Source organism: Sminthopsis crassicaudata, chromosome 3, assembly GCF_048593235.1.
Source record: "Sminthopsis crassicaudata isolate SCR6 chromosome 3, ASM4859323v1, whole genome shotgun sequence".
NCBI lineage: Eukaryota > Metazoa > Chordata > Mammalia > Dasyuromorphia > Dasyuridae > Sminthopsis > Sminthopsis crassicaudata.
The window spans coordinates 363,263,228-363,288,282 of record NC_133619.1 but is presented as its reverse complement, the minus strand read 5'-3'; the positions used below and the strand labels follow the sequence as shown (position 1 = coordinate 363,288,282).

The 25,055-nt window shown below is 39.4% G+C and overlaps 1 protein-coding gene and 1 pseudogene across 1 annotated transcript; one reads left to right on the top strand and one right to left on the bottom strand.

Moving 5' to 3' along the window:
- The first annotated feature begins 1,216 nt into the window (after positions 1-1,216).
- Positions 1,217-4,497, top strand: LOC141562155 (homeodomain-interacting protein kinase 1-like). The gene is given in 4 exon segments (XM_074302173.1): positions 1,217-2,924; positions 2,991-3,276; positions 3,767-3,984; positions 3,987-4,497. Coding segments are annotated over 4 exon segments (2,484 nt in total). The 3' UTR covers positions 4,259-4,497.
- Positions 4,498-21,733: 17,236 nt separating this feature from the next.
- Positions 21,734-24,727, bottom strand: LOC141562154 (homeodomain-interacting protein kinase 1 pseudogene; annotated as a pseudogene).
- Positions 24,728-25,055: the final 328 nt, after the last annotated feature.

Below are 25,055 nucleotides of genomic sequence, written 5' to 3'. Positions count from 1 at the left end.
GACATAGAAAGGGTGAGAATCCTCTCTCTATCTAGTCCAACTCTTTTTTTTTCATAGATGAGGAAAGAGAAAAGTCACTTGGATAAGGTCATACCATTAATAAGTGTCAGAGGAATGACTTGGATCCATTAAGGGGACTAAGCAGAGTACCTTACACTTTGTGGGTATTCAGTAAAAACTAAATAGAATTGAATATAAACCGAAGAGTCACTTGCAAATGGGATAGGAGCAGAGAACTACAAGGCCTAGCTGAACTAAAGAGAACAACAAATGAAAGTTTTAAGACATTTTAAAGTCAAGAGACCCAACTTTGTGCCATGACTAAATGGAAAAGGTTCAATCCTTAGCTAGTTAATGAATCAGAAAAAAGAATACCAACTGTAATTCCTGAGGGAAGCACATAAAGAGCTAGATAAAACCACTGTGGATAGAGTTTGGGTAAAAAAAAAAAAAAAAGTATCTGTCTAAAAAAACCCCAAGAATTAAAAGCTCCAGTATGGAAAAGAAAAATAAAGATTTTTAAAAGAGAAAATATAATGAAGTACATATGAAAACATATAAAGTAGTATTAAATCATACTTCTATAACTCTTTAGATTACAAAGTACCTGTGTTTCCACAACTCTGTTGTTAGGAGTATTACTAGGTGCTAACTCGGTTGTGTGGTACTTAACAATTCTCTAGTTCTGTGAATTCAGCGTTCACCCTTTTAAAGGAGTTCACACCTGTGAAGGAATTCACACCTTTACAGTAGTTTGCTCATTGGTTCTGTAAGGAGTTGTCACAATCTCCCGGATTCTCTGGGAAGATATAAGGAGCCAACATTGAATGGGTAAGTCAGTCTGCATTGGGTCAAGGAGAAGATCTGGACTTGAATTCCTGGCTGTGTTTTGGGATTATTGATCTGAAACTAAAATTAAGGCTGGCTGTAGAAGGTCCACAAGAGATCTGCTCCCCAGGAACCATTAAAATTTGGAGAAAATAGAACACCAGAATAGATGAAGATTTTCTCTAAATCATTTTTGATTGGAGAAATATAAAACAAAAGAGATTTCAGATGTCATATGACACCAAGAAGACTGGCTAAAATGACAGAGAGAGAGAAGAGAGAGAGAGAAGAGACAGAAGAGACAGAGAGAGAGAGAGAGCACAAGTACGAGTGTGTGCTAGAAACCTCCAAAATTTTCCCAGTTAAAATGGACAAAAGGTATGGGAACATGAAAAAGATGCTGGACATAATTCACTGGTGGGGCATGCCCTCACAGTGGCAGGTTTTCTCCCCCGTGTCAGTCTCATCGAGTGCCTTCTGCAGTGCAAAGGAACGGAAAATAGACCCTTCTGGCTGGGATGTTCCAGGACAGAGCAGAAACAAAAAGTATTCTACCTACAGCAAGAACCTCTCAGCCACACAAGGGCAAGCCAACTCCTCTCACCAGGTGACAAGTTTCACGGGTGGTGCTGCCACCTCATTCTTTCAGAGCAGTCAGACCCTCACTCACAGAGGCAATATTTCTTGGCTGGAGCCTTATCAAAAATGTGGATTGAAGAGAAAAAGTGAGGAGGTGGACAACAATGGTAACATGCAAATCACAGAAGAACATCCTCCTCTCATGCAGCAGAACGGGACTGTGGTGGGTGCCGCTGCCACGACCACCACCATGACCACCAAGACCAGCAGTTCCAGCAGAGAAGGGGATTACCAGCTGGTCCAGCATGAAATCCTTTACTCCATGACCAACAGTTACCAAGTCCTAGAGTTCATGGGCCAGGGGACATTTGGGCAGGTGGCCAAGTGCTGGAAGCAGAGTACCAAGGAAATAGTTGCCATTAAGATCTTGAAAAACCATCCTGCCTATGCCCGACAGGGCCAGATTGAAGTGAACATCCTTTCCTGCCTAAACAGGGAGAATGCTGATGAATGCAATTTTGTCCGTTTTTATGAGTGCTTCCAGCACCAGAATCACACCTGCCTGGTGTTTGAGATGCTGGAACAGAACCTGTATGATTTCCTACAGCAGAACAAGTTTCGTCCACTGCAGCTCATGTACATCCGGCCCATCCTACAGCAGGTAGCCACAGCTCTGAGGAAGCTCAAGAACCTTGGCCTGATCCACACCGACCTAAAGCCAGAAAACATCATGCTGGTGGATCCTGTGCAGCAGCCATACCGCGTCAAGGTCATTGACTTTGGCTCTGCCAGGCATGTATCCAAAGCTGTGTGCTCCTCCTACATACAGACACGCTACTACAGGTCTCCTGAAATCATTCTTGGACTGCCCTTTGGGGAGGCTATTGATATGTGGTCCTTGGGCTGTGTGATAGCGGAGTTGTTTCTGGGCTGGCCTCTCTATCCCGGGGCTTCAGAATATGAGCAGATTTGTTACATTTCACAAACACAAGGCCTCCCAGCAGAATACCTTCTGAGTGCAGGAACAAAAACAAGCATGTTTTTCAACAGAGATCCTCGTTTTGGTTACCCACTGTGGAGACTAAAGACGCCAGAGGAACATGAATGGGAAACAGGAATCAAATCAAGCGAAACCCGCAAGTACATATTCAGCTGTTTAGATGACATGGCCCAGGTGAATAGGTCCACAGACTTAGAGGGAACAGATATATTGGCAGAAAAAGCAGATAGAAGAGAGTTCATTGATTTGTTGAAGAAGATGCTGACAATTGATGAAGATAAGAGAGCTACTCCATGGAAAACCCTCAACCACCCATTTGTGACAATGACTCATCTTTTGGATTTCCCACACAGCAATCATGTTTTGTCATGCTTTCAGAATATGGAGATCTGCCAAAGGACAGGGCACATGGATGATCCAGTGGAACAGATCAAGAGCCCGTTTGCTACTCATGTTGCCCCCACCAAAAGCACAAATCTAACCATGACCTTCAGCAACCAGCTCAATCCCGGGCACAGTCTCGCCAGTGTTTTAGCATCCAGTTCTACTGCAGCAGCAGCTACACACTCTCTGCCTGATTCAGATGTCCCCCTGCTGAATTACCCGTCTGCCCTGTATCCATCATGGGCAGCACCTGTGGCAGGAGTTACCCAGCAGAGTGTCTCCTTGCAGCCTGGAACTACTGCCATTTGCACTCAGACTGATCCATTCCGGCAGACTTTCCTCGTGCGTTCCCCTGCTTTTCAAACTGGACTCCAGGCATCTGCTCAGCATTCTGGATTCCCTGGGAGGATGGAGAATGCCGTGCCAATGGTACCCCAGGCGCCTGCTGCTCAGCCATTACAGATCCAATCAGGAGTCCTCACCCAGGGAAGCTGTACATCACTAATGGCAGCAACTCTCCATCCTCAAGCAGCCACCAGCTTCAGTAGTACATGGATGTTTGGAAAGGTTATTATGGTGATGATTGCTAGTATACTAATTTCTAAGCCAATTCAAATTGTAAACCAGTGGCTGCTGAATAAGGTAAGGCATGTGCTGATGAGGATGCTTAGTGATAAAATGATGAGTCCATAGGAGACATCAGTATGGGAAGAGTGTGACCCAACATTTTTGGGGTATGGACCGGATAGCTTATTTAGCTTACCTTACTATGATATGGTGTAATGGGAGCACAAATGGTAATTTTTTAATACAGGTTCAATTCCTATTATTCTAGAAATGAGGGGCCTTGAACCCCTATTTTTTATTCTGTCAAGATAATGCCTTTGTCAGATATATTTCATAGCATGCTGTGCCTTTTACTCTGAGCTTTGCAGCTGGCCGGCCAGAGCTGGTTGAACACACTGCTGCTGTACTGCAGGCCTGACCTGGAGGAACCCAGAAGATCCTCTTATCTCCAACTTGGCAGCAGTTATCTAGGGTTGCTCTACACAGTTCTGTTCAGCCTACTGTGGTCATGCCCGAGGCCATGGGGTGTGGCCAGCAGCTGGGGGACTGGAGGAATGGACACTCACATGGCAGCCAGTACAGTAGCCTTATGCAGTATCCCTCTCTGCTGAAGAACCACGTGGATCTGGCACAGCTCATCCACTCAATGTTGGAGTAGATCATGTTGCCAGGCAGCAACAGTCAAGTGCCCTCTCCTCCAAGAAGAACAAGCAGCCGGCCCCAGCTCAGGCCAAAACTGTCTCTACATTGGATGTCTTACCTACTCAAGTCTACTCATTGATTGGGAGCAGCCCACTCTGTACCAATTCTTCCTATCATCCCCTGGTTCCTGTGCAATCTCAGCCTCAGCCTATCATCATCCCACCTAGTAATAATCCTAACACTTTAAGAGGCAAATAGGGAACATTCATTTATGTGCTTTCTGTTATTGTGTGCTTGCATTTTATTTTCTTTCTCAGATTTTTTTTTCCTTCTTGTTCCTATTTTCTTGTACAGCAAGATGAGTGTATAAATATGTATACAGATATTGGATTTAACATATATTTTAACGTACTTAAGAATATTTAATGTATTGGACTACCTGTCATTTAGGAAAGGGGTTGAGGGGAAGGAAGGGAAAATTTGCAGCAAAAGGTTTTGTAAGGGTCAATGTTGAAAAATTATGGATGCAATTTTTTTTTTTTTTAATAAAAAGCTTTAATTAAAAAGAAATAAAGAAGTTACCTACACTACAAAAAGAGCTAGCACAATTTAATCCCCCTTATTTTATACAGGAAGCTGAAGAGGATGAAGGTGATGTGGGTTAAGATTCCTTTCTAATTCCTAGCCCCCATTAATCCCAATGGGAGATATCCGGGCTCTCCCAGAACCCATGGTATCTGAGCTAACTTGGACTGTCTAAGACCTCATTCTCCTCAGGTTTCCCCAACCCCCTAACCCCAGCACACACACTTCCTTATCTAAAAACCCATTGAATTCTGTTCAAATTCTAATCCTGGCTGAAACCAGCCAGGAGCCCACCTTAAGACTCCACCCATAGGCCCCTTTCAAGATTACCAAAAGCCCTCCTCCCAATTATAAAAAAGGACAAAACTGGAGACCACTCTTTTCAGGAGCCCCAAACATAGCATACTCAGACTATGTCAAGGGTTCATGCCCGGCCATGGCCAGCCCTGGCCCTGGAGTCTTTCTACCTTTAACCTTACTTGCAAACCCCTAAATAAACCTCTTTTATCAACCTATGTTTTTGGGTATGTAAATTCTTTTACAGAGAATTTCGCACAATATACTTCCGGTGATAATATCTGTGTTCCTCCTTTCCTCTCCCTCTATCTCTAAAACATAGTGTGCACCCAGACCAAGTCTGGGCTGCAAGCAAAATACTCCCGTGGATATTACTTGCATTTCAAGCAAAAAGTCCTCTTTTTGTCACATCTATTTTTAGGGACAGCAGGACCAAGGAATGCAGAACTCTGGACAAGAAAAATGCTTCCAGAGACAAAAGATGGAAGGTTTCTGTTTCTCCAAAATCTCCTGATTTGTAGGAAACAGAAAATCAGGCCTTCAGACTTAATCAAGCAGATAGTGGTTCAGCTAATAGAGTAAATATCTAAATATGTCAAATACTGATAAATGTCATCAGCTCAGGTTAAGTAAATATGGCTACAGCTGGCCAAGGCTCAAGTAAATATGGGCATGCTCATTTTATACAGGTCATAGGGGAACCATAGAAATAATGAAAAAGAAATACAGAAAAAGAATTCACATCCCCTTGTAAGTTCTTTATCTCGCTCTATTCCCCACAACTCCCCTCTTGTAATATAAATATCTAAATCATTTTATCATATTTCTATGAAGAACTTACACACTGCTCCAAATCAGTTAACATATCTATACATAGCTTATCAAGTTCACCAACAAGATCATCCCTCTGAAATGTATTCCAGCCTTTTCTCTGAAGGATCATCATTTTAAAAGCATCTTCTGTATGCAATATTTTGATAGGGACCATTGAACTATTCTGGTTACTAATGTAATTATACAAGATAGATATAGTGACAGTAAGATAAAACCACTGATTGCAATAGGTTCATACCATAAAAATTGCTTCCACCAACTGTCTTGGAACCAGGTATCACAGAACCGATTGGCATTTGGCAGACATAAAAATGCAAAGATAAATTAACAAAGATGACAATCTAGGGAAACTGAGGCACAATATTACACACTCTCCTTCTGAAGATTTGAGTTATTGAATTACCTCCCCTAGATACATGGGAGGACTCTCAGCACCATAATTTTAGGCAACCCAATGTGAAGCAAATAAATCAAAAATAAAACTAGAAAATGCAAGAACTTATGATGAGGGCAAATGTCTTCCTGACACCCCCAGAGTTATCAGCAGTACAAAGGCCCTCATCTCAGAGAGAGAATCCAGTTTGAGATGGACAGTACACTGTGTTAGGTGTCTACAGTCATTTGTGCCCTTAACTCAGCTTCTGCTTATATAGGGGATCGAAACAGTCATGCTGCCAATTCGGGGGGCACCACGATCCAGGGGAGAAGGGTGAGGCTTGGAGTGACTACAACCAGTTCCCACCCAGAGTGACAGACATGGCTGCCAGTAGAATCCAGATTTCTGACCAGAGCTATCAGAGCATGCACAGTTAGACTGTGAAGGCAGGCAAAGCCTGAATTTTAGAGGCTTGATCTCAAAACTGCAAAGTTATTGACAATGCTGATGATACCAATTAAGAAACTTGGGTTAATGAGGTCATTATACACTTCAACAACAATACTCTATGAGGATGTATTCTGTTGGAGGTGGATATCTTCAACAAAGAGAAGATCTAACTCAGATCCAAATGATCAATGATGGACAGAATCAGCTACACTCAGAGAAGAAACACTGGGAAATGAGTGTAAACTGTTTGCATTTGTTGTTTTTTCTTCCCAGGTTATTTTTACCCCCTGAATTCAATTCTTCCTGTGCAACAACAACAAGAACAACAAAAATTCAGTTCTTCACACATATTGTAGCTAGGATATACTATAACACATTTAACATGTATGGGAATGCCTGCCATCTAAAGGAGGGGGTGGAGGGAAGCAGGGGAAAATTCGGAACAGAAGGGAGTACAAGGGATAATGTTGTAAAAAAATTACCCATACATGTATACTGTCAAAAAATTTTTATAATTATAAAACTAATTTAAAAAAAAACTGAACTTACAGAGCTTGAGACTGCCAGTCCCAAGACAGGTGTCTCTATCTTGGAGATTTCCTAAAAACAAAATAGTCCCAAAAGTTGAGTCTGCCAGGGCAATGCCACAGAATTAGGGGTTGCAAAGATAAAACAGTAAAAACAAAAAAAGATTGCTTAAGGACTTCCAGTTTAGGGTGAACTGGTGATATAGTGGGTGGAGCAGCAGTATCAAAGGCAAAGTGAACAGAAAACTAAGGATTCCCACTCTTTTAGATATTTTGAGAAAAATCCACCAGTTTCCCTAGTTCCCTATCTCCTTTTTTTCCCCTCATGGAATGCAATCATCCAAAAACAAAGTAAAATAGTCAAATAACCATCCCACATATAAATCCCAAGAGTGAATTAAAGTTCCTATACATAACAGACTTGTACAGGAGGAGTTTCCTAAAATTAAAAAAAAAAAATCCCTCAAACAATTACATGTTCTGAAGTGAACATAGATATTATAAACACAATATAACTTCCTTAACAGCAACAGTTACCAATTTTAACAATTTCCCATCCCAAATCTTAAAAACACAGTAATACAGTTGTAATTTTAAACAATAATTCATCAACCACTTTCCCACTTCCCCCATATCAATCCAAATTACAGAAGGAGCATGGGCAATGGTCTCAATCTTAGCAACCTCAGGCTGAGAAAATGTCAAAGACCCTTAAACCATGCTGGGGTGTGGGTCTGGTGTCAATCTAAATTTCAGATGGGCTAATCCTTATCTCAGAAGAGGTTCAATAATCTGTAATTTGACCAAAATCTAGAACAACAAAAAACCAAATCTAACAACGTTAGAACAGTCTGAGATAGAAAGACTTGATTTACCAGACTGCTGCCAAATGTGAAGAGCCAGGAGGCGAGTTGGCTTCACAAGGCAGGCAAACGGCTGTCAGCTATATTCCCAATAAATAAAACAGCAATTAGGTTTCACAGACTACTGTTAATTGTCCTCTTATCATTTATTAACTATTCTTCTAAACATAGAAATCAGTCACAGGAAAAAAAATAAATGCGATAACAAAATTATACCATCACATAAGCAGTTAAAACTCAAACTTCAGCACATGGGAGAGTGGAGCTTTAAAACTCCCAAATAATATTAATTACAAGCCCAAAGAATTTTATGTCCAAACTTTCAGATAAATCCCAAATACTTATTTACCATGACCTTATATCAGTAATAGTAGGAAACTTATCCCAGAACATTCACACAATTCTCAACAGACCTAACTGGATGTTGAATCTTGAATAAGTTGAATATTATACCAATTATTATGTTTTTGAAATACCCAATACACAGAAAAATCCCAAACTACATATTCTTCACATCAAAAACATTTTCAAAAGGACAAAGGCAAAACTATTATTATTGGAGTCCTGTTTTAGATAATTGGCATCAATACAGTTAATTAAAACTTCTTATTTTCAGATAAAAGAATCTGAAAAGTTCTTGAAAACATCAATTAAACTTTTTGAAATAACCCTTTCAAACCATAAGTCACATTTCTGATCATATTCTTTAATATTCATAACCATTATGAATTTAAAGAAACAAATATTCAATCAATTAAAATCTTGTAAGATCAGCCTGCCCCTTTAAATCACAGATTGTTTTCTTCAGCCAAATAAGGCTGCAGCTTTCCAGTGCTGCTCTCCCCCTACAAAAACACACCCCTTCTCACAGCCTTCTCTCTGTGACTACCCTTATCCAAACACTTCCTTCTTTTCCCCCCTGATTTCTTCTTGAAATCATTTGCATCTACTAATCAATCCTTCTTAAGTCACCTTCATTCTCCTGTCCCATTTTTCTGTAACCCTTCTGACTAGATGTTCCATTTCAACCAATGAATATCTTTTGTAAATCAATTTCTCTTGTCTCTTGACTTTAAATCACCTTGTTTTAAACTTAAAAGCGTACTTTAAATTTCAAGATTCACAATTAATTTTGAGCTCAATTTCATAAAACTTATAATATAGTTTACAAATTACCCAATAATTCTGGAAAGCAACATACCATTTAAGTAGGGGTATACAAACACGACCTCACCCCCACCCCCAAGGTAAGCTACTGGTATTTTGTTTAAAATAAACTATATTTCACTTTGAAGTCCAACCAAATAATAAAAAAAGTTTTTCTCTTCAGTTTTATAGGCCACAATATTCAAACAATTTTATCTTCTTTATAAATCTAACATTTGCAAGGCAACAGCAAACTTATTTCTCCCAATTTCAAAATTATGGTACCTCTTTAAAATATAAGTTCCCAAAACTCTTAATCAAATGTTGCAGACAAACAATTACCCAGTTTAGCCTTGTTAAACTTTCTGTTCTCTAATTCCATGAAAGCAAACTTTCTTTTTTTTTTTTTTAATTTTTATTTTATTTTATAATTATAACATTTTTTGACAGTACATATGCATGGGTAATTTTTTACAACATTATCCCTTGCACTTACTTCTATTCAGATTTTTTCCCTTCCTCCCCCAACCCCCTCCCCCAGATGGCAAGCAGTCTTATATAGGTTAAATATATTACAGTATATTCTAGATACAATATATGTGTGTAGAACCGAATTTTTTGTTGCACAGGAAGAATTGGATTCAGAAGGTAAAAATAACAGTTTACATTCATTTCCCAGTGTTCCTTTTCTGGATGTAGCTGGTTCTGTCCATCATTAATCAATTGGAATTGGATTAGCTCTTCTCTATGTTGAAGAAATCCACTTCCATCAGCATACATCCTCGTACAGTATCATTGTTGAAGTGTATAATGATCTTCTGGTTCTGCTCGTTTCACTCAGCATCAGTTGATGTAAGTCTCTCCAAGCCTCTCTGTATTTCTCCTGTTGGTCATTTCTTATAGAACAATAATATTCCATAACATTCATATACCATAGTTTACCCAAAAAGCAAACTTTCTAATAATGATTTTTTATTTTTTCTCCTGGCACAAGTTTTAGAAACATGCCTAGTTTTTCCACAGGTCCAACAGGTCAGAGATACCCCATGTTCAGCTATTTACCCCTCTTACTCTATTTTTATTCTCCCTTCAAATATCTACAATTTCTTATTTCCAATCTTAAGTTTCCAATCTTAACACACACACCAATTTAAAATTATTTTAAAATCCACCAGTACTTTAGTTTGTAAAATTTCCTAAAATCTACCTAGATATTCCATTCAAACTTCTATTCTTTAGTAAGCCAGGAAAGAGTTAAGCATCAATTTTTGCATTACCTTGAACATTTTTTTCCCTCTGCTGAACTCTGATAATAACTCCTTGTTTACAGGAGTGATAACCACTGCCTTTCTATTTTCTAAAAACTTTCCAAACTTTCAATTTATGTTTTCATTTTTCCCCATCTTTCCCCCTCCCTGCAAAGTTGCTTCCAGAGGCAGAGGGAGTGAAAAAGAAAAAAAAAAAAAGATTTTCTTTTCTTGAGAAGCCCAAAACTAGTTCCCAAATTACCGATATATTCTGAGTTACTCTGAAAGAATTACTATTTCCAGTTCCCACAATTCAGTCTGATAGTTTGCTAAGCCTGTAACACAGAGGCCGAATTCTTATCTCTTATGAGCTTGCTAACTTTTAACACAGAACAAAAGCAATGCAAAGCAGACATAGATACACAGACAAAGGCAAACTCTATTTTCACCTTTTACATACAGATTTAAGTATGATAAACCCAAATAGTCCTGGGATATACATCCTCTCAATTTTTTCCCTCTTATATCTGGGAAGTTCGTTCCAGTCTGGAATTTCCTAGCTAATGTCCTTATACAAATTGTTGGACTGCTTCTATACCACCTGGACCTGGTCCAGGTATTAGCTGAGGCACTATGTTATCCTCCACCTAGGTAAAGGTCCTTTTTTACCCTCATTCTCAAGCACCCACCCGAGAGCCTCCTCAGGAAAAGTCCTTTATTGTTGGGGTCAACAGCAGTCCACATCAAAAACAAATTTAGGAGAGCTAATCCCTCAGGGTCTCCCTTGACCCAGCCAATAGACCTCCAGACTTCCCAAAAGCTTTACCTTGAGAACACGTGTTTCTTTTCAGGCTGCAATGCTGGCCATCAGGACTCTACTTGTTTCAGTCTTCAATTCTGCATTCCACTGAGTATCCTGGCCCCTGGTCGTTTGTCTAAGGGCGGTGGGAGGCTGCTCACCCAGAACCAGGGACCATGGAGAAAACTACTCTGTGGGCACCTGTCCCTGTTCAGGGTGTACATAGCCATCTCCCCCAAAGACCCCATCCTGGACAAGCTCCCATCTGTGAGGGATGTAGAAGACCCTTACCCAACATGACTACTCAGAGATCACTCAGTAGAAGGGAGAAAAGTTGTTCATTGAAAACCTACTGGGGATGAGCTGTCCCATTGAGAGATGAGAAATAGAAAGCTCGAAATAGGAGGGCTAAAGAAGTAGTAAAGATACATAGCTTTTATACAAGAAATTACATCACAAGTAAAAGAGCATTGAGAAGGGGAGGGGAAGGCAGCTAATTGGTTGTTACTGTTTGGAGAGATTGGAATGGAAAGTTTCTGTTTCCCCAAAATCTCCTCATTTCTAGGAAACAGAAAATCAGGCCTTCAGGCTTAATCAAGCAGATAGTGGTCCAGCTAATAGACTAAATATCAATATATGTTAAATACTGATAAATGTCATCAGCTCAGGTTAAATAAATATGGCTACAGCTGGGCAAGGCTCAAGTAAATATGGGCCTGCTCATAGTATACAGCTCATAAGTGAAACATAGAAATAATGAAAATAAAATACAGACAAAAATTCACATATTCTTTTAAGTTCTTCACCTTTTCTCCCTCTATTCCCCACAGGTGGAAGTTTCTCTTCTTCACCCCTCCCCCCACCACATGGCCATTCTGAGGACCCCACCATTCTCGGAGTTCCAAGGCCACCAGGCTCTCTGTTCTGTTCTGGGGGAGAAATCTGTGTTGAGTCCCTCTCCCACTCCACTGTTGTGTTCAGGCTGTATTTAGCTGGAGAAAGGTCACTGGATTGGAGTCAGTTGCAGATATATCTCCACCATGCTGCTGCTCCCTAAACAAAGGTAGGAGTTACCCGCCGTCAAGTTCCAGGGTGAGCCCTTCTCATCCGGGAAGCATTGGGTAAGTTAACTGCTCTTTCCCTCTAGAGTGATAGCCACTGTCCTTCTATTTTCTCAAAACTTTCCAAACTTTCAATCTATGTTTTCATTTTCTCCCCATCTTTCCTCTTTCCTGCAAAGCTGTTTCCAAAGGCAGAGGGAAACAAAAAGAAAAAAAGATTTTGTTTTCTTGAGAAGCCCAAAACTAGTTCCCAAATTACCGATATATTCTGAGTTACTCTGAAAGAATTACTATTTCCAATTTCCACAATTCAGCCTGATATTTTGCTAAGCCTGTAACACAGAGGCCGAATTCTTATCACTTATGAGCTTGCTAACTTTTAACACAGAACAAAAGCAATGCAAAGCAGAAATAGATACACAGAGAAGGCAAACTTTTTCTTTTTATTAATTTTATAAATATAAATTTTTTAAATTTTATTTATTTATAATCTTTTTGACAGTATATATGCATAAGTAATTTTTTTTTTATAACATTATCCCTTGTATTCATTTTTTCAAATTATCCCCTCCCTCCCTCTATTCCCTCCCCTTGATGACAGGCAATCCCATACATTTTACATGTGTTGCAATATAATCTAGATACAATATATGTGTGTAAATATCATTTTCTTGTTTCACATTAAGTATTAGATTCCAAAGGTAACCTGAGTAGATAGACAGTAGTGCTAACAATTTACATTCACTTCCCAGTGTTCCTTCTCTGTGTGTAGTAATTTCTGTCCATCATTGATCAACTGGAAGTGAGTTGGATCTTCTTTATGTTCAAGATATCCACTTCCATCAGAATACATCTTCATACAACATTGAAGTGTACAGCGATCTTCTGGTTCTGCTCATTTCACTCAGCATCAGTTGATGTAAGTCTCTCCAAACCTCTCTGTATTCATGCTGTTGGTCATTTCTTACAGAGCAATAATATTCCATAACCTTCATATACCATAATTTACCCAACCATTCTCCAATTGATGGACATCCATTCATCTTCCAGTTTCTAGCCACTATGAAAAGAGCTGCCACAAACATTTTGGCACATACGGGTACCTTTCCCCTCTTTAGTATTTCTTTGGGATATAAGCCCAATAGCAGCAATGCTGGATCAAAGGGTATGCACAGTTTGATAACTTTTTGGGCATAGTTCCAAATTGCTCTCCAGAATTTCTGGATTCTTTCACAACTCCACCAACAATGTATTAGTGTCCCAGTTTTCCCACATCCCTTCCAACATTCATCATTATGTGTTCCTGTCATCTTAGCCATTTTGACAGGTGTGTAGTGGTACCTAAGAGTTGTCTTAATTTGCATTTCTCTGATCAGTAGTGATTTGGAACACTCTTTCATATGAGTGGATATAATTTCAATTGCATCATCTGAGAATTGTCTGTTCATATCCTTTGACCATTTCTCAATTGGAGAATGGTTTGATTTCTTATAAATTAGGGTCAGTTCTCTATATATTTTGGAAATGAGACCTTTATCAGAACCTTTAACTTTAAAAATATCTTCCCAATTTGTTACTTTCCTTCTAATCTTGTTTGCATTAGTATTGTTTGTACAGAAACTTTTTAATTTGATGTAATCACAATCTTCTATTTTGTGATCAATAATGATCTCTAGTTCTCCTCTGGTCATAAATTCCTTCCTCCTCCACAGGTCTGAGAGGTAGAATATACTCTGTTCCTCTAATCTATTTTTGATCTCATTCTTTATGCCTAAATTATGGACTTATTTTGATCTTATCTTGGTGTTAAGTGTGGATCCATATCAAAAATCTACCATACTAATTTCCAGTTTGACCAACAGTTTTTTCTAAATAATGAATTTTTATACCTAATGTTGGTATCTTTGGGTTTGTCAAAGACTAGGTTGCTATAGATGTACCCTTTTTTGTCCTTTGTATCTAATCTGTTCCATTGATCGACCAGCCTATTTCTTAGCCAATACCAAATGGTTTTGGTGACTGCTGCTATACAATATAGCTTTAGATCAGGTACACCTAGACCACCTTCATCTGACTTTTTTCCCATTAGTTCCCTTGCAGTTCTCGACCTTTTATTCTTCCCATATGAATTTTGTTATTTTTTCTAGGTCATTAAAATAGTTTCTTGGGAGTCTGATTGGTATAGCACTAAATAAATAGATTAGTTTGGGAAGTATTGTCATCTTTATTATATTCACTCGGCCTATCCAAGAGCACTGAATGTCTTTCCAATTATTTAAATCTGACTTTATTTTTGTGGCAAGTATTTTGTAATTTTTCTCATATAATTCCTGACTATTCTTTGGTAGATGGATTCACAAATACTTTATACTCTCAACATTTGTTTGGAATGGAATTTCTCTTTGTATCTCTTGCTGATGCATTTTGTTGGTGTTATATAAAAATGCTGAGGATTTATGTGGATTTATTTTGTATCCTGCAACTTTGCTAAAATTCTGAATTATTTTTAATAGCTTTTTTAGCAGAGTCTTTGGGGTTCTCTAAGTATATCATCATGTCATCTTCAAAGAGTGATAGTTTGATTTCCTCATTTCCTACTCTAATTCCTTAAATCTCTTTCTCGACTCTTATTGCCAAAGCTAGCATTTCTAGTACTATATTGAATAGTAATGGTGATAGTGGGCAAACTTGTTTCACTCCTGATCTTACTGGGAAAGGTTCCAGTTTATTTCTATTGCATATTATCCTTACTAACTTTCTCTAGGAAAAGTTAAGAGAATTGCAAGAAGAAATAGACAGTAAAACTATAATAGTGGGAGATCTCAGCCTCGCACTCTCAGATTTAGACAAATCAAACCACAAAACAAATAAGAAAGAAATTAAAAAAGTAAATAGAACATTAGAACAACTAGGTATGATAGACCTTTGGAGAAAACTGAATGGCAATAGAAAGGAATATACTTTCTTCTCAGTAGTTCATGGATCCTATACAAAAATTGACCATATATTAGGACATAAAGGTCTCAAGATTAAATGTAGGAAGGCAGAAATAATAAATGCCTTCTTCTCATATCACAATGCAATAAAAGCTACATTACAAAAGTAAGAAGTTAGGGGTAAATAGACCAAAAAGTAATCGGAAACTGAATAATCTCATCTTAAAGAATAACTGGGTGAAACAGCAAATTGTAGAAACAATTAAAAATTTCATCCAAGATAATGACAATGATGAGACATCATACCAAAATCTGTGGGATGCAGCTAAAGTGGTAATAAGGGGAAGTTTTTAGAGGCCTATTTGAACAAAATAGAGAAAGAGAAGATTAACAAATTGTGCCTGCAACTTAAAAAGCTAGAAAAAGACCAAATTAAAAACCCCCAACCAAAAATCAAACTTGAAATACAAAAATTAAAAGGAGAAATCAATAATATTGAAAGTAAAAAAAAACTATTGAATTAATAAATAAAACCAAGAGTTGGTTTTATGAAAAAGCCAATAAAATAGATAAGCCTTTGGTAAATCTGATCAGAAAAAGGAAAGAGGAAAATCAAATTGTTAGTGTTACAAATGAAAAGGGGGATCTTTCCACCAATGAAGAGCAAATTAGAGAAATAATAAGGAGTTACTTTGCCCAACTTTATGCCAATAAATTTGATAACTTAAGTGAAATGGATGACTTTCTCCAAAAATACAGGCTTCCTAGATTAACAGAGGAGGAGATAAATTGCTTACATAGTCCCATTTCAGAAAAAGAAATAGAACAAGCTATTAATCAACTCCCCAGGAAAAAATCCCCAGGCCCAGATGGATTTACATGTGAATTCTACGAACTATTTAAAGAACAATTAGCCCCAGTGTTATATAAACTATTTGAAAAAATAGGGGATGAAGGAGTCCTACCAAACTCCTTTTATGACATAGACATGGAACTGATACCTAAACCAGGTAGATTGAAAACTGAGAAAGAAAATTATAGAACAATTTCCTTAATGAATATTGATGCTAAAATCTTAAATAAGATATTAGCAAAAAGACTTCAGAAAATCATCCCCAGGATAATACACTATGATCAAGTAGGATTCATACCAGGAATGCAGGGCTGGTTTAATATTAGGAAAACTATTAGTATAATTGACCATATTAATAATCAAATTAGTAAAAACCATATGATCATCTCAATAGATGCAGAAAAAGCATTTGATATAATCCAACATCCATTCCTACTAAAAACGCTTGAGAGCATAGGAATAAATGGACTATTCCTTAAAATAATCAGCAGTATATATTTACTACTGTCAGTAAGCTTAATATGCAATAGAAATTTTTTTGACAGTACATATCAATGAGTAATTTTTTTTATAACATTATATACCTTGTATTCATTTTTCCAAATTTTCCCCTCCCTTCCTCTACTCTCTCCCCTTGATGACAGGCAATTTAATATATATTACATATGTTACAATATAACCTAGATACAATATATGTGTGTAAATCCAATTTTCTTGTTGCACGTTAAGAATTGGATTCCGAAGGTATAAGTAACCTGGCTAAAAAGACAGTAGTGCTAACAGTTTACATTCATTTCCCAGTGTTCTCTTGCTGGGTATAGTTGTTTCTGTCCATCATTGATCAACTGGAAGTGAGTTGGATCTTCTTTATGTTCAAGATATCCACTTCCATCAGAATATCTCTTCATACAGTATTGTTGTTGAAGTGTATAGTGATCTTCTGGTTCTGCTCATTTCACTCAGCATCAGTTCATGTAAGTCTGTCCAAACCTCTCTGTATTCATCATGCTGGTCATTTATTACAGAGCAATAATTTTCCATAACCTTCATATACCATAATTTACCCAATCATTCTCCAATTGATGGACATCCATACAGTTCCAGTTTCTAGCGAGTATGAAAGGAGCTCTCACAAACATCTTGGCACATACAGGTCCCTTTCCCCTCTTTGGTATTTCTTTGGGATATAAGCCCAGTAGTAGCACTGCTGGATCAAAGGGTATGCACAGTTTAATAATTATTTGGACATAGTTCCAAACTGCTCTCCAGAATGGCTGGATTCTTTCACAACTCCACAAACAATGCATTACTGTCCCAGTTGTCCCACAGACCCTCCAACATTCATCATTATTTGTCCCTGTCATCTTAGACATTCTGACAGGTGTGTAGTGCTATCTCAGAGTTGTCTTAATTTGCATTTCTCTCATCAGAAGTGATTTGCAACACTCTTTTATATGAGTGGATATAGTTTCAATTTCATCATCTGAGAATTGTCTGTTCATATCTTTTCACCATTTAACAATTGGAGAATGGTTTGATTTCTTATAAATTAGGGTCAGTTCTCTATACATTTTGGAAATGAGGCCTTGTTCAGAACCTTTAACCGTAAAAATATTTTCCCAATTTGTTACTTCCCTTCTAATCTTGTTTGCATTAATCTTGTTTGTACAGAAACTTTTTAGTTTGATGCAATCAAAATCTTCTATTTTGTGATCAATAATGATCTCTAGTTCTCCTCCAGTCATAAATTCCTTCCTCCTCCACAGGTCTGAGAGGTAGACTATTCTTTGTTCCTCTAATCTATTTTTGATCCCATTTTTTATGCCTCTTTAGTATTTCTTTGGGATATAAGCCCAATAGCAGCAATGCTGGATCAAAGGGTATGTACTGTTTGATAACTTTCTGGGCATAGTTCCAAAGTGCTCTCCAGAATGGATGGATTCTTTCACAACTCCACCAACAATATATTAGTGTCCCAGTTTTCCCACATCCCCTCCAATATTCATCATTATTTGTTCCTGTCATCTTAGTCAATCTGACAGGTGTGTAGTGGTATCTCAGAGTTGTCTTAATTTGCATTTCTCTGATCAGTAGTGATTTGGAACACTCTTTCATATGAGTGGATATAATTTCATTTTCATCATCTGAGAATTGTCTGTTCATATCCTTTGACCATTTATCAATTGGAGAATGGTTTGATTTCTTATAAATTAGGATCAGTTATCTATACATTTTGGAAATGAGGCCTTGATCAGAACCACTTGTGTCATGCAGCCCTCCTTTTTTAGTTTCCCTCCCCCCTCCTTTTAAATCCTTTCCCCTTTCTTGTATCCTTCCCTTATTACTCTATTCCTTTTCCCTTTTCCTCTATCCCTTTTTAATGAGGTGAGAGAGAATTCTCTGAAAAACAAATATGTCAATTATTTTCTCTTTGAGCCAACTCTGATGACAGAAAGATTCACACAATGTTCCTCCACTTCTCTAAATTCCCTCAGATATGATCAGTTTTCTTTGTCTCTTCCTGGAATGTAGTTTCCCTTTTTATCTCCCCTTCCCATTTTCTGACACTATGCCCTTTCCATTTCTACTTCCCTTTTTTTATGTTATATCAGTAAAATCAAATTATCCGTGTGGACTTTCTGTATATCCAAAAGAGAAACGCAGTGCTCAAGAGTTCCTTTTACCTTTTTCTGCTTCTCTTGAGTCCTGTGGTTGCAGATCAAATTTTTTGTTTAGATCTGTTGTTGTTTTTTTTTTTTTCTTAGAAACAAATGGAATTCCTCTGTTTCATTAAATGTCCATCTTCTTCCATGGAAGAAAATTCTAACCTTAGCTGCGTAGTTTATTCTTGGCTGCATTCCAAGTTCCTTTGTCTTTAAGAATGTCAGATTCTAGGCCCTTCGATCCTTTAATATGGAGGCAGCCAGATCTTGAGTGACTATTATTGTGCACCTTGATATTTCTTTTTCTTTTTTTGCTGGCTGCTTGCAATATTTTTTCCTTAGTCTGACAAATCTGCGATTTGGCCAAAATATTCTTTGGAGCTTTTTTTAAGGTCTTTTTCAGAAGGTGTGCGATGAATTCTTTCAATGCCTATTTTACCTTTTAGTTCAATTACATCTGGGCAGTTCTCTTTGATGATTTCCTGTAAAATAGAATCTAGGTTTTTCGTTTCATTATAATTTTCAGGAATTCCAATAATCCTCAGATTGTCTCTCCTAGATCTATTTTGCAGGTCTGTCATTTTGACATGTACATAATTGACATTTTTCCCCAGATTTTCATGTTTTTTGGTTTTACTGACTCATTCTTGGTGTCTCAATGAATCATTCATTTCCATTTGTTCAGTCACGATTTTTAATGAGTTATTTTCTTCATTCTCTTTTTAAAATTCTTTTTGTATATATCCAATTGAGTTTTTAAATGAGTTATTTTGCTCTATGGAATTTTGTTCCATTTCACTATTTTTTTTTTAAGTGAGTTATATTCTTTTTCCAATTCACAGATCCTACTTTCTTGGGAATTCTTTATCTTTTCCAATTCACAGATCCTACTTTCTTGTGATTTTTTTAACCTCTTTGAATTCACAAATTCTGTTTCACTGCACTTCCTGTGAATTCTTTAACTTTTCCAATTCAAATTTCAGCACGTTTTTACTCTCTAGCATATCTTCTCTTTCCTTTGCTCATTTTTCTTCTGTCTTTTGAGTTCTTTAATAGTCTCTTCTAGGAGAGAACTATGTGATGGTGTTCCACATAACATTCCCCTTCAGGGTATTATATGGACACTGTCTGCTGTTAGTCTCCTGGGGTTGGAAACTTGCTCTTCTTCTGTAAAGAAGCTGTCAATCATTCTCTTCATTTTTTTTTTTTTTTTACTCAATTTTAAAAACTTATGGGGTCTGCCTTCAGGGTCAGTATGTTACCAGCTTCCTCTGCAGAACAGAGATAATATGGACGGCAGCTAATTTTTTGAATAGGCTGCAAAGGTAAGAGAGTGTTTTGGGAGAGAGTTCTTCTCTCCACCAGGAGTGATTCAGAGCTGGTTAGCATGACTGAGCTGCAGGAGTGCACAGTGGAGAACCTCACATCATCCTCAGGAGGTTTTCAGTAAACAACTTTTCCTCCTTCAACTGAGTGATCTCTAAGTAGTCATTTTGGCTAAGGGTCATCTATATTCCTCACACTCCTGTGTGTCTCAAAAGTTAAGAGCCAGATTTCGTTCAAGAGAAAAGGGATTAGAAATGCTTTGGAAAAGACTTTTTTGTCTCTGGAAGCATTTTTCTGGTCCAGAGTTCCGGGTTCCTTGGTCCTGCCTTTCCTAAAAATAGATGTGACAAAAAAGTGGACTTTTTACCAGAAATGCAAGTAATCTCCATGAAAGAATTTTACTCACAGTCCAGACTAAGTCTGGGTGTCCACTATGTTTTAGAGATAGGGTGAGATGAAAGGAGGAACACAGATATTCTTCTCAGAAGAATACTGCGGGGCAACAGAGAACACAGATTGGTTCCCAGAACCTTGAGAAGATTAAGATTCTGTTTAATACCCAAGTTATATTTAGTTTTCAGGGTTTCACTTTTTGGGTTTCTAGTTTTCAGTGTTCATGGTCAGGGAAACAGAATGAGAATTAGGTAAGGGGGATCTAAATGAAATTAGGGTTACTTGAGGTCTAGTGCCAGGTTTGGGGTATAGGGAGTCAAATAGAGCTGTCCTGCAATCTTTGTATTGGGCACAAAGATACAGAATTAAATGAGGATTAAATAAATGAAATGGAGTTCAGTTTTAAAAGCAGGTGGACACATGACGAAAGTCTGCCGGAATAGAACAGTCTGAGTGCAAAATTGAGTAGTTCCAGGCTGCAAGGAGACACTCAGCTGGGCAACTCCTGCCACAGGTGCAGGAGTTCTATGTAAAGGAAATTACTAACCTCACAACATAGATCGATAAAAGAGGTTTATTTGGGGGGTTGGAAGTAAGGATAAAGGTAGAAAGACGCTAGGGCCAGGGCTGGCTCCGGGCAGACAGGAACCCTTGGCCTTGCTGGAGTATGCTATGTTTGGGGCTCCTGCAAAGAGTGGGCTCCAGTTTCCCTCTTTTTAAAATGAGTTGCTTTTGGTAATCTTGAAAGGGGCCCGTGGGTAGAGTCCCAAATTGGCTCCTGGATGGTTTCAGCCAGGATTAAAATTTGAATAGAATTCAATGGGTTTTTATATAAGGAAGTGTTTGTGCTAGGGGTGTGGGTTAGGGAAACCAGAGCAGAATGGGAGCTGGGACAACCCAAGTTAGCTCAGATCCAATGGGGCTGGGAGAGCCCAGAAATCTCCCATTGGAATTCATGGGGGCTAGGAATTACAAAGGAATCTTCACCCACATCATCTTCATCCTCTTCAGCATCCTCTACAAAATAAAAGGGATTACATTGTGCTACCTCCTTTTTTAGTGGTAGGTAACTTCTTTATTTTTTTTAATTAAAACTTTTTATTTACAAAAACATATTCATCGGAAATTTTTCAACAATGACCCTTGCAAGACCTTTAGCTCCACATTTTCCCTTCCTTTTCTTCAAACCCTCCCCTAGAAGACAGGTAGTGCAATACATTAAATATTGTTAAATACGTTAAAATATATATACATATTTATACAGTTATCTGGCTGTACAAGAAAATAGGATCAAGAAGGAAAAAAACTGCTGAGAAAGAAAATAAAATGCAAGCAAACATTAAAAGAAAGCACATAAATGAATATTCTAGCTTTGCCTCATAGAGTGTTAGGATTGTTACTAGGTGGGATGATGACAGGCTGATCTTGCACAGGGACCAGGGGATTATAGGAAGAGTTGGTACAGAGTGAGCTGCTCCCCATCAGTGAAGAGACTTGAGTAGGTAAGACATCCAATGTAGAGACAGTCTGGGCCTGAGCTGGGGCCGGCTGCTTGTACTTCTTGGAGGAAAAGGCACTTGACTGCTGCTGCCTGACAACATGAGCTGCTCCAACGTTGAGGGGCTGAGCCGTGGCCAGAGTCACGTGGTTTGTCAGCAGAGAGGGCTGCTGCATAAGGCTACTGTACTGGCTGCCACCTGAGTGCCCATTCCTCCAGTCTCCCAGCTGCTGGCCAATCCCCATGGCCTGGGGAATGATCGCAGTAGGCTGAACGGAATTGTGTAGAGCCACCCCAGGGAACTGCTGCCCTGTTGAAGGTAAGAGGATCTGCCGGGTTCGTCCAGGCCAGGCCTGCAGGACAGTGGCAGTGTGTCCAACCAGCGCCGGCCGGCTAGGTGCACAGCTCAGAGTAAAGGGCACCACATGCTGTGGTGTGATGATGGCTGCTTGAGGATGGAGAGTTGCTGCTATAAGTGGTGGACAGCTTCCCTGGCTGAGGACTCCTGACTGGATCTGTAATGGCTGAGCAGCAGGTGCCTGGGGAACCATTGGCACAGCATTCTCCATCCTCCCAGGGAATCCAGAAAGCTGAGCAGATGCCTGGAGTCCAGTTTGAAAAGCAGGGGGACGCACGACGAAAGTCTGCAGGAATGGATCAGTCTGAGTGCAAATGGCAGTTGTTCCAGGCTGCAAGGAGACACTCTGCTGGGCAACTCCTGCCACAGGTGCTGCCCATGATGGATACAGGGCAGACGGGTAATTCAGCAGGGGGACATCCGAATCAGCCAGAGAGTGTGTAGCTGCTGCTGCAGTAGAACTGGACGCTAAAACACTGGCGACACTGTGCCCGGGATTGAGCTGGTTGCTGAACTTCATCGTTAGATTTGTGCTTGTGTTGAGGGCAAAATGGGTGGTCAAAGGGTTCTTGATCTGTTTCACTGGATCATCCATGTGCCCTGTCCTTCGGCAGATCTCCATATTCTGAAAGCATGACAAAACATGATTGCTGGGTGGGAAATCCAAAAGATGAGTCATTGTCACAAATGGGTGGTTGAGGGTTTTCAGTGGAGTAGCTCTCTTATCTGCATCAATTGTCAGCATCTTCTTCAACAAATCAATGAACTCTCTTCTATCTGCTTTTTCTGCCCACATATCCATTCCCTCTAAGTCTGTAGACATATTCACCTGGGCCATGTCATCTAAACAGTTGAATATGTACTTGCGGGTTTCTCTTGATTTGATTCCTGTTTCCCATTCATGTTCCTCTGGCGTCTTTAGTCTCCACAGTGGGTAACCCAAATGAGGATCTCTGTTGAAAAACATGCTTGTTTTAGTTCCTTTACTCAGAAGGTATTCTGCTGGGAGGCCTTGTGTTTGTGAAATGTAACAAATCTGATCATATTCTGAAGCACTGGGATAGAGAGGCCAGCCCAGAAACAACTCTGCTATCACACAGCCCAAGGACCACATATCAATAGCCTCCCAAAACGGCAGTCCAAGAATGATTTCAGGAGCCCTGTACCAGGGTGTCTGTATGTAGGAGGAGCACGCAGCTTTGGATACATGCCTGGCAGAGCCAAAGTCAATGACCTTGACGCGGTATGGCTGCTGCACAGGATCCACCAGCATGATGTTTTCTGGCTTTAGGTCGGTGTGGATCAGGCCAAGGTTCTTGAGCTTCCTCAGAGCTGTGGCCACCTGCTGTAGGATGGGCCGGATGTACTTGAGCTGCAGTGGACGAAACTTGTTTTGCTTTAGGAAATCATGCAGGTTCTGTTCCAGCATCTCAAACACCAGGCAGGTGTGATTCTGGTGCTGGAAGCACTCATAAAAACGGACAACATTAGATTTGTCAGCATCGTCCCTGTTTAGGAGGGAAAGGATGTTCACCTCAATCTGGCGTTGTCGGGCATGAGAAGGATGGTTTTTCAAGATCTTAATGGCGACAATTTCCTTGGTACTCCGCTTCCAGCACTTGGCCACCTGCCCAAATGTCCGCCGGCCCAAGAACTCTAGGACTTGGTAACTGTTGGTCATGGAGTATAGGATTTCATGCTGCTCCAGCTGGTAATCCCCTTCTCTGCTGGAACTGCTGGTCTTGGTGGTCATGGTGGTGGTCGTGGCAGCGGCACCCACCACAGTCCTGTTCTGCTGCCTGAGAGGGGGATGTTCTTCTATGATCTGCCCTTTACCATTGCTGTCCACTTCCTCATTTTTTCTCTTCAATCCACATTTGTGATAGGGCTCCAGCAAAGAAACGTTGCTTCTGTGAGTGAGGGTCTGACTGCTCTGGAAGGATGAGGTGGCAGCACCACCCCTGCTGTCAGCAGCTGTGACCATGATATTCTCCACTGTGGGAGCTGGCAAAAGGAGGCTCTGGTCATAAGAGGGGAGGTTGAAACTTGTCACCTGGTGAGAGGAGTTTTCTTGTCCTTGTGTGGCTGAGAGGTTCTTGGTGGGGGTAGGATACTTTTTGTTGCTGCTCCGTCCTGAAATGTCCCAGCCAGAAGGCTCTATTTTCCGTTTCTTTGCACTGCAGAAGGCACTTGAGACTGTCGGTGGGGAGAACACCTGCAGGTGTGAGGCCCTACCCCACGAGTGACTTTTGTGCAGCATCTTTTTCATGTTCCCAAATCTTCTGTCCATTTTTACTGGGGAAATTTTGGAAGCTTCTAGCACATGCTCGCACTGGTGCTCTTTCTCTATCTCTGTCTCTTCTCTCTTTCTCTTCTCTCTTTCTGTCATTTTAGCCAGTCTGCTAGGTGTGAAATGATATCTGAAATCTGTTTCGATTTATATTTCTCTAATCAAAAATGATTTAGAGAAAATCATCTATTGTGATGTTCTGTTTTCTGAAAATTGCAATGGTTCCCTGGGAGCAGACTTCTTGAGGAGCTTCTGGAGCCAGCCTTAGTTTTAGTTTCAATTCAATAATCTGAAAATGCAGACAGGAATTCAAGTCGAGATCTTCTCCTTGACCCAATCCAGGCTTACTTCCCCATTCAATATTGGCTCCTTATATCCTCCCAGAGAATCCATGAGTTTGTGAGAACTCCTTACAGAACCAATGAGCAAACTCCTTTACAGGTGTGAACTCTTTACAGGTGTCAACTCTGAGTTCAATGAGCCAGACAATTGTTAAGTACCAGACAACCCACTTAGTACTTAGTAAAACTCCTAACAATAGAGTTGTGGAAAC